The following is a 7572-nucleotide window of genomic DNA, read 5'->3' as shown; positions in this document are numbered from 1 at the left end:
TCTCAAGCCGAGACCTACCAATAATTAAAGTAAAATATTCTTTAAAAATGTTTTTTGCCGATTGGAAAATGCGAGAAAACAAAACAAAGCCAAGGACTGAAAAAGAAAAGAAAACTAATAAAATATACATTTCTTGGTAACCGTACTCGCTTATAAATACCTCTTGATATTAAAGCCGATTCGCCGTCTGGAAACACGTCACACAATCTAGCAGCGACCAGAGCACAGGGCCTGTCAGAACTCAGTTGAAGACGGACCTCAGGAAAGCCCACGATTGACAGAGGCTCATTAAATGCAGTTGTCTCCCAGCACTCTGACAAAGAGTCTTCCAGTCTTTGATCTACCGGCAACTCGTCAAGACTAAATACAAGGGGAAGACCGCCCCAAGCTCCACTGAGAAAAGAGGACTTTACAATTACTGCCTCATTCAGAGCCGATTTCTCATTTTTCACAGACGAAATTCGTAACTTTCTATCACAATGAAGTACAAATTCATGGTTTTGTACATTAGGGGAAGGCCAGAGGTCTTCTGCGATCCACTTTCCGGGCCAAATGTCTGCCTTGTGAGCATTTGAAATGCCTTTGATGAAATAAGCAAAGCAATTATTATTATAACGGTTTAAACTTTTTTAACATTTTGTCCATATTTCAGTCGTTTCTATATCACTTATTTCAGTAAATACAGTCAATATAGAGTCATGGAATGTTTTGATTGACTTGGAGGGAGTTATAAAACGAGAACAACTTTGCGGAAAAAAATTGGCCAGGCGTGTTCAAATTTAAAGTACCTAATCTTGACCTGTCCTCACTGTACATTCCAGCTACAAACGCAACCTAACCAATCAAAGAAGACAAAGTACAACTACATGTATCTGAAGAGGAATTCATACTCTTACACCCTTATGAGTGATTGACTGATTAACTACACTTCTATATGCTCACAACAACTGATCAATCCTCCACATCACAGGACTTTGCATTTTTTGGTTTTGATAAAAAAAATGACGTTTATCCAACAGACAACGTAATTTGCTTCGTATTTAAATTTGGTGTGAGCGACGTACCTTCTCTAATGAAGAGCTTTAGTCGAGGCTCATCCATGACCCCTGTTGGTAAGCCCTTTAAATGGCAGTCCCACCATCTGAGGCACTCTTTAAGGTGGTCTATTCGAGGCCCAGGGGAAGCGTCCAAGGGCCATGCATGGGACCATGGTCCAATAACTGCACGGACTGGGCATTTGAGATGTTGTACCATGCGGAAAACTGCATCAGTGTAGAGATCTGAGAATCCTCCAATGAGGAACACAGGGCAGGTGATAGAGGAGTAATCAACTGCCACAGAGCCATGCTGCCAGTATTGATCTCGAGTCTGATGTGACAGCCATTTGTGGACCCACGGTTCGCTTGATTTCTTCAGGCGATCTAACCACACTTCTTTCCACCTATGAGTTCATCAAACAGATATTCAAACAGATGTTTTTTAAGTGATGTTTCCCACACACACACACACAAAAAAAAAACTGACATGCTTAAAATAAGAGTTCTTCCACGAGGATGGGGGGGGGGGGGGGGGGGGATATCGCATATGGAAGAGGGGCGATGAGTTCATTATCTCTCTTAGGGCTGTGAATTTCGGATTTTGTGCTCACTTAGGCTTTTCTGGGCAAAACACCTTCATATGTAGCCGTGACGGTACCGTTGAGGTCGTTGAGGGTTGAACGTGAAGAAATACAAAAATATATATTTAATGTGTTTTAAATGTGGTGTCTTTTTGGCGTGAAAAAAAGCCTCGGCCACACCCAGATTGGTCTCCTTTTGGGGTTAAATTCACAATTTCCAACGAGCATCTCCATCCCTTTATAATGAAATCCCCCCACCCAGAGGTGGGGGGGGGGGGGGGGGAGGAAACCCTATCAGGGGTCGACCCCTACGAAATTCTGACTACTAGTTTGAATGTTCTCAGAGACTAATGGGTGCTATAACTCTGGACAAAAAGACAAGACAGACATAAGCTTTCAAAAAACAATTAGCAAGGCACATTCGATTCCAACCACATGTGGGGATACAACACCAGGCGGAAGGAAGGTACACACTAACTTTAGTGTCGCTGTGCTGGAGGTTGCAGGATCAAAAGCTCTGGCCGGACAAACACTCAGGGTCATTTAAATCACTGAGGAGAAAGTGCGGCCTTTGCAATGACATTTGCAAATGGTTAGACAGTCTTAAGTCTTCTCGGACAAGGACGATAAACCGTAGGCCCATCTCACAACCCTTCAATGTTCATAACCCTGTGAGATGTAAAAGAAGCCACACATATTATTCACAAAGAGTAGGGCATGGAGTTCTTGGTGTTGTGGTCTGTCCTCGCCGGTACAGCTAGAGGGCCGCAAGTTAGACAACTGTAAAAGGTTAATTGCATCTGCCTCTCAGTGAGTCTCTAAATAAGGTTGTTGTATCATACCTTGAACCCAAACTGTCAGGATGAGGAGGCCGTGCATTCCAGAGCAACATGATATGAGCCCAGGACAGCATCTCCCTTGCAAGAACACATCCACCACGATAATGTATGTCATCGGAATAACGATCATCAGTGGAATAAGTGGAAATAATGGTCTTGAGAGCAGGGGGCTGCATTGCCGCAAGCTGGAGGGCATTAAATCCACCCCAGCTTTTCCCATACATGCCTGAAACAAAATTTACAAAATGATATTACCTTTTAGTGATAGCAAAGTTGCAGCTAAACAATAAAAAAAAAAATTCACATCCCATTGAGTTTTAACAACTTGTTCGACCATTAAGCCCCTTCGCACAACATTTCTTTGGAATATTCAGATTTCATTCATCAATCTTATCATCATCGTAATCATTGTTGTTGTGGGAAGTCCTTGAGGATCCTGGAAAGAGAGGATACTCAGAGATCTCACCTGTGAAGACATTACTTTTAAGCACGTTATAATTATTAGACTATGTGGATTATACGGTAGGTATAGGAAACTGAACAAATATGGGTGCATTTATATGGCACAAGTGTTATTTTGAAAGTTCTCAAAATTGTGCAAGCCATAGGCAAATTTATACAATAGCACTCTCTTTAATTGACGTCACGCTTTAGTGACCAAAGCATTATGGGATTAATATGTGGACAAAGAAGACAAAGACATTTTAGCGATGTTTGTCCGCATTTTCAATCCTACAGTGCTTTGCAATCATCTGTTTTTATCAACTATGACAAAAGCTATTTGAGAACTTTCAAACATTACAAGTGACCACGAGCATTGAGCAAGTTCATACAATTTTTTATTCATAATAATTATTACCATTACTCAACACAACTACTCCATTGCTGTGTTTCCATTATAGCAACTTTCCTATAGCACTATAACCTATTTATGCATTTATCATTCTGTTGAGGGTAAACTACCGTGGCAATCAGTAGGTTTTGGCCACAGGTAACTCGGGATTAGCCGGAATATCACTTTGATCAATTTTCTCATGCCTTATTTTTCAAAAGGCAAAACTCACCAACATTGCCATTGCACCACTCTTGTTGAGAAATCCAGCTGATGACATCCCAGCAGTCCTCCTGCTCTTGAACCTCGTACTCATCATAGCAATACCCCTCTGAATCCCCTGATCCCCGCATGTCCACACGCACACATACATAACCATGGCAACAAAAATATGAATGAGAATTCTCATCCCTCTGGGCTGTCCAATCTATGCGGCGATATGGCAAGAATTCTGCGATTAACAAAGCAATTTTTTTTTTACTTTAGACCACAACACCAAGAACCGTATGTCCCATTTTTTGTGAACAGTGTGCATGATCTTTGATATATCTCCCAGTGTTAAGAGCAAGGGCCTGTGCATATAAAAGATTGTCTAAGGCAAGCAACAAAGTAAATGCACTAAATACAACGTTTAATCATGACTAAGTGTACATGTACTCCTTCAGCAAAAACATGACACATCACGGAACCTAGATGTAGGTCAGTGCATAAATTAAGTACACATGCATAAATAAAACATCATTACTGGGCCCACTGTCTTCAGCCCTTATCCGAGAAGACTGGAAAGTCTAACTATTTGCAGAAGCTGATATAATGACAAAGAAAGCACTTTCTTCCCAATTCTTTTTTAGACTGAGTCTTTTTTTTTCCAGGAGGGGTTTTAAACTGTGGCTGCACATAGAGTACTGATTCTCAGCCAACTGACCTGGCCAGTCAATGGCCAGAACCTTATAATAACTGCCAAGAAAAGTCCCCTTTTTTTCTCCTGTTGGATAGCGATCATCAATCATAATCAAAACCTCATCGGCATTGAAGTCAGAAAAAAAAAATCTAATCCTCACCAAGTATAGCGGGGAATTTTTCCTTTACGTCAGACTTGATGACAGCTTCTGGCATCCATAGTTTACTGGCAAGTTTAGTTCCATCACGCACTGTGATCCAAACTAAGGGGCTTTTATTGACACTGTATGTCATTGTTCCAACTGATCTGAAATCCATGAGGAAAGACAAGAAAGAAAATACATTACAATTGCTGTTTTGATTGTTCCTCGCCTCAGAAAACGTTTAAGGGAAGAAAAGAACAAAAATCTCAACAATTTGATAGTTCTCTATGTCACACTCATGCCAGAGGAAAACTGAGGGCTCATTAAAGATATCACTACATGCTTACAGAACTGAACTGCCCACCCCCTCCCCTCCCCCCCCCCCCCCCAAGAGTAAAATCCGTTAACTCTCATTCCTATGAGTCAATGAGTTTAAGTGTAAAATAATTTACCAACAAGTATTATGAAAAAGTGAAATTATTATAATTTTATTAGAAAATGCATGCCAGATATTGTTTTGACAAGAATCCCAAATAAAGACTTCTTTAAATTAAAATCATGTTCTTTTGAGTGCCACACTATCAAATCAGATGCCAAAAAAAAGCAATCTTTAATTGACTTATGACTAGTACGGCAACACTGAAAAAATGTGAAAAATTTTACCACATTGAAACAAAATTATTAAATTTACTTTAGAGATTCTTGCTGTCATATGTATATTTTCAAACAATCCATTTACAAGTGTCGCAAAATATTTTTTGGACCTTATAAATAAAGTGTATTATTATTATTATTATTATTATTATTATTATTATTATTATTATTATTATTATTATTATTATCATTATCATTATGTTGCTTAACCCTTGGAACACCTCACTCTTCTATTGTACGCATTCTTTCACCCAGAGGTTGGGAATGTGTTGTTATAATCCCAGTCTTCCTGAGGTGGGAAATTGGCAAAAAACAAAACACACACTGCTATCAAATGGTACAAAGAAGAAGAATCAAAGACCAAGTTCACATTAAACATTTTGAGGGCAGCAATAATTATTATGGATCTACTAACTCCTTTTTAGTATCACCCAACTAGTGGACTAATGCAAATCCTGCATTTTGATTGGCTACGCTACTAGAGGACTATTATTAATAATATTGCTAGAGTAGCGAAAAGTGTGACGCTTTCTTTTGTTTTATTCCCAAATAAATATTTCTTTAACTTGCATTAGCCTGAGAAAGATATGCAGGATATACTGGCCCCAGAAGATCACAAACAAGGAACTATATCAAAGGACAGGCCAGCGAGACATCACCACGGTAATAATGCAAAGAAGATGGAGGTGGCTTGGGCATGTTATCAGGAAAGACCGAGATAGTATAACACGAACTGCATAAGGTAGACACCAGATAGTGGAAGAAGGAAGAGAGGTCGTCCACGAGAAACTTTGAGGAGGACGATCAAGGCAGAAATGAAAACAACAGTGAAGACATGGAAAGAGCTTGAGAAGGCAACAATGGACAGGGAGCAAATTAGAAATCTCTGGTCTCAGCCTTATGTGCCACCTAGGCGCGACAAGGATTACATATACATATTAACTTGCAATTTAGCTTTATTATTGCCTTTACTGTCCGACTAGTTGGGTGATACTAAAACAATTAGACCCTTCGCCCTCAAGGGCCACGGGTCAATAGCCAATTGGGTGCAAGAGCACCAGAGAAAACTAAAACAATCAGATCTTGAGTGGGTTGTTCACTTTCATTTATTTGTGACAGTACCTTTAAAACAAAATCTGAAGGAACAATATTTGTTGCCAGCTAACCAGACCCCCTGGTTACAAAAACTAACCATCCTTTGAGGGGTAGGGGTGGTATTAAATTCCAGCTGCAGATAACCAAACAAAATGATCTCTTGGTGAAATATCCTGGGGATAAGTGCATTTATCACTTGAGACAGACCTGCTTCGGGACATCTGTGTGGCCTTTTGGCTCGGAAGGGGAGTAACTTTGAACGATCAAAAGCATCCCATAGCGAACAATTCCCACCAAATCCAGATACCGGTATGAAATAAGGCAGAATACGTCCCTCGTCCATCGATTATGGCTCGTACGTACATCAAACAATGCACACAATGATACTTACATGTGATCCAGTAATTTTCAGAAGTTCGCTTTCTACGTAAGGAAAATCCTCTAACATGAGTCTCGTGCCAATAGCGTGACAGTTAGCTTTCAACGGAGGGTAACCTGGGAAGTCATTTAGAGGAAAGGGGCGTGTCGACCTGAACCCTCGTGGGATCACGCGTGTAGAACGCGTTTACATTCATGCACCGGAAATAATTTTGTTCGCTGTTTTCAGCTATAATTCGAAACTTAGCTCGGTGACCTACCCTAATTTTTTTTGTACGAAAGCAAGACTGGTTTTTTCGCATTCTTAAAAAGATGTATCTGGTGGATTTTTTTTCGTCTTTCAACACCTTTTCAACACTTCCAGGGGTCCCTCTTAAGTAATGAAAACAAGAATTGTTATTAGCCAACGCAATAAGTTGGCAGGCCTAGATGACTCCCTTGCCGTGGTCTGGTTTCCTTTGTCATAATTTTGTTCTCTCGAGTACATATTTGAATGGACGCCTCTCTTAGGTGCTCCTGAGTAAGATTTCATTTAGCAATGGTTTTCGTTCTATGAGACTTCAGATTTGGACCTTCATACTACTGTGTGATATATTTTCTTCCAAGAAAATTGTTCGTCTTGATATATATTTTTAGTTTCTTGGTGTTGATCTCCTCGGCAGCAGGCCAGGGTTTTCGTTTGAGGCTGGAGACCGGACTTTTCGTCCGGTGATTTCCCATTCCATGTTCAGTACTTTGATGCCAATATTTGAGGGGTTTATTATTATTATTATTATTATTCTTTTACTCTTTGGAGACGTTTTTCTGTTTTTGCCTTAATACATGTTTCGCTCGTTCTTTGTTTTGGTTTGTAGCCATGAGGTAGTTTGGGGGTGTCTCAAATTTTAAGGATGCTAAAATTAAAAGGGTGTCCCTGAAAATGTTTAGTGCAACAAGTTTTTTATGAACGCTCCCTAAAAGATAAATTTTCGTAATACTAACTACGCATTATGTTAGAGAATAGCCCTTTTCACGGATAGTTTTTCCCATTTGTATTACAATGTAATCTAGCATGTATGTGAGGCAATTCCGGGCTATTTTGTAGTTTTAACCCGAAATTGCCTCGCACCCACG

At 39.9% G+C, this 7572-nt stretch overlaps 1 protein-coding gene across 2 annotated transcripts in view; it reads right to left on the bottom strand.

The window, feature by feature from the left end:
- Window positions 1–6586, bottom strand: part of LOC138027296 (cocaine esterase-like) — a 13235-nt gene extending 6649 nt beyond the window's left edge. Inside the window, exons 1-6 of one of the 2 annotated variants that reach the window (XM_068874855.1) lie at window positions 6473–6586; window positions 4351–4496; window positions 3522–3740; window positions 2461–2683; window positions 1065–1441; window positions 161–580 (exon numbers count right to left, since the gene is read on the bottom strand). In XM_068874855.1, the coding sequence (XP_068730956.1) occupies window positions 161–580; window positions 1065–1441; window positions 2461–2683; window positions 3522–3740; window positions 4351–4483 (1372 nt within the window). In that variant the 5' untranslated portion in view covers window positions 4484–4496; window positions 6473–6586. Of the gene's footprint in view, window positions 1–160; window positions 581–1064; window positions 1442–2460; window positions 2684–3521; window positions 3741–4350; window positions 4497–6288; window positions 6318–6472 lie in introns of those variants that run through there. The other variant, XM_068874854.1, reaches the window with a different exon arrangement.
- Between the last annotated feature and the right edge of the window lie 986 nt (window positions 6587–7572).

Source organism: Montipora capricornis, chromosome 12 (assembly GCF_036669925.1).
Source record: "Montipora capricornis isolate CH-2021 chromosome 12, ASM3666992v2, whole genome shotgun sequence".
Lineage (NCBI taxonomy): Eukaryota > Metazoa > Cnidaria > Anthozoa > Scleractinia > Acroporidae > Montipora > Montipora capricornis.
Note: the sequence above shows the minus strand (reverse complement) of the source record. Positions and strands in the feature narration are given on the sequence as shown.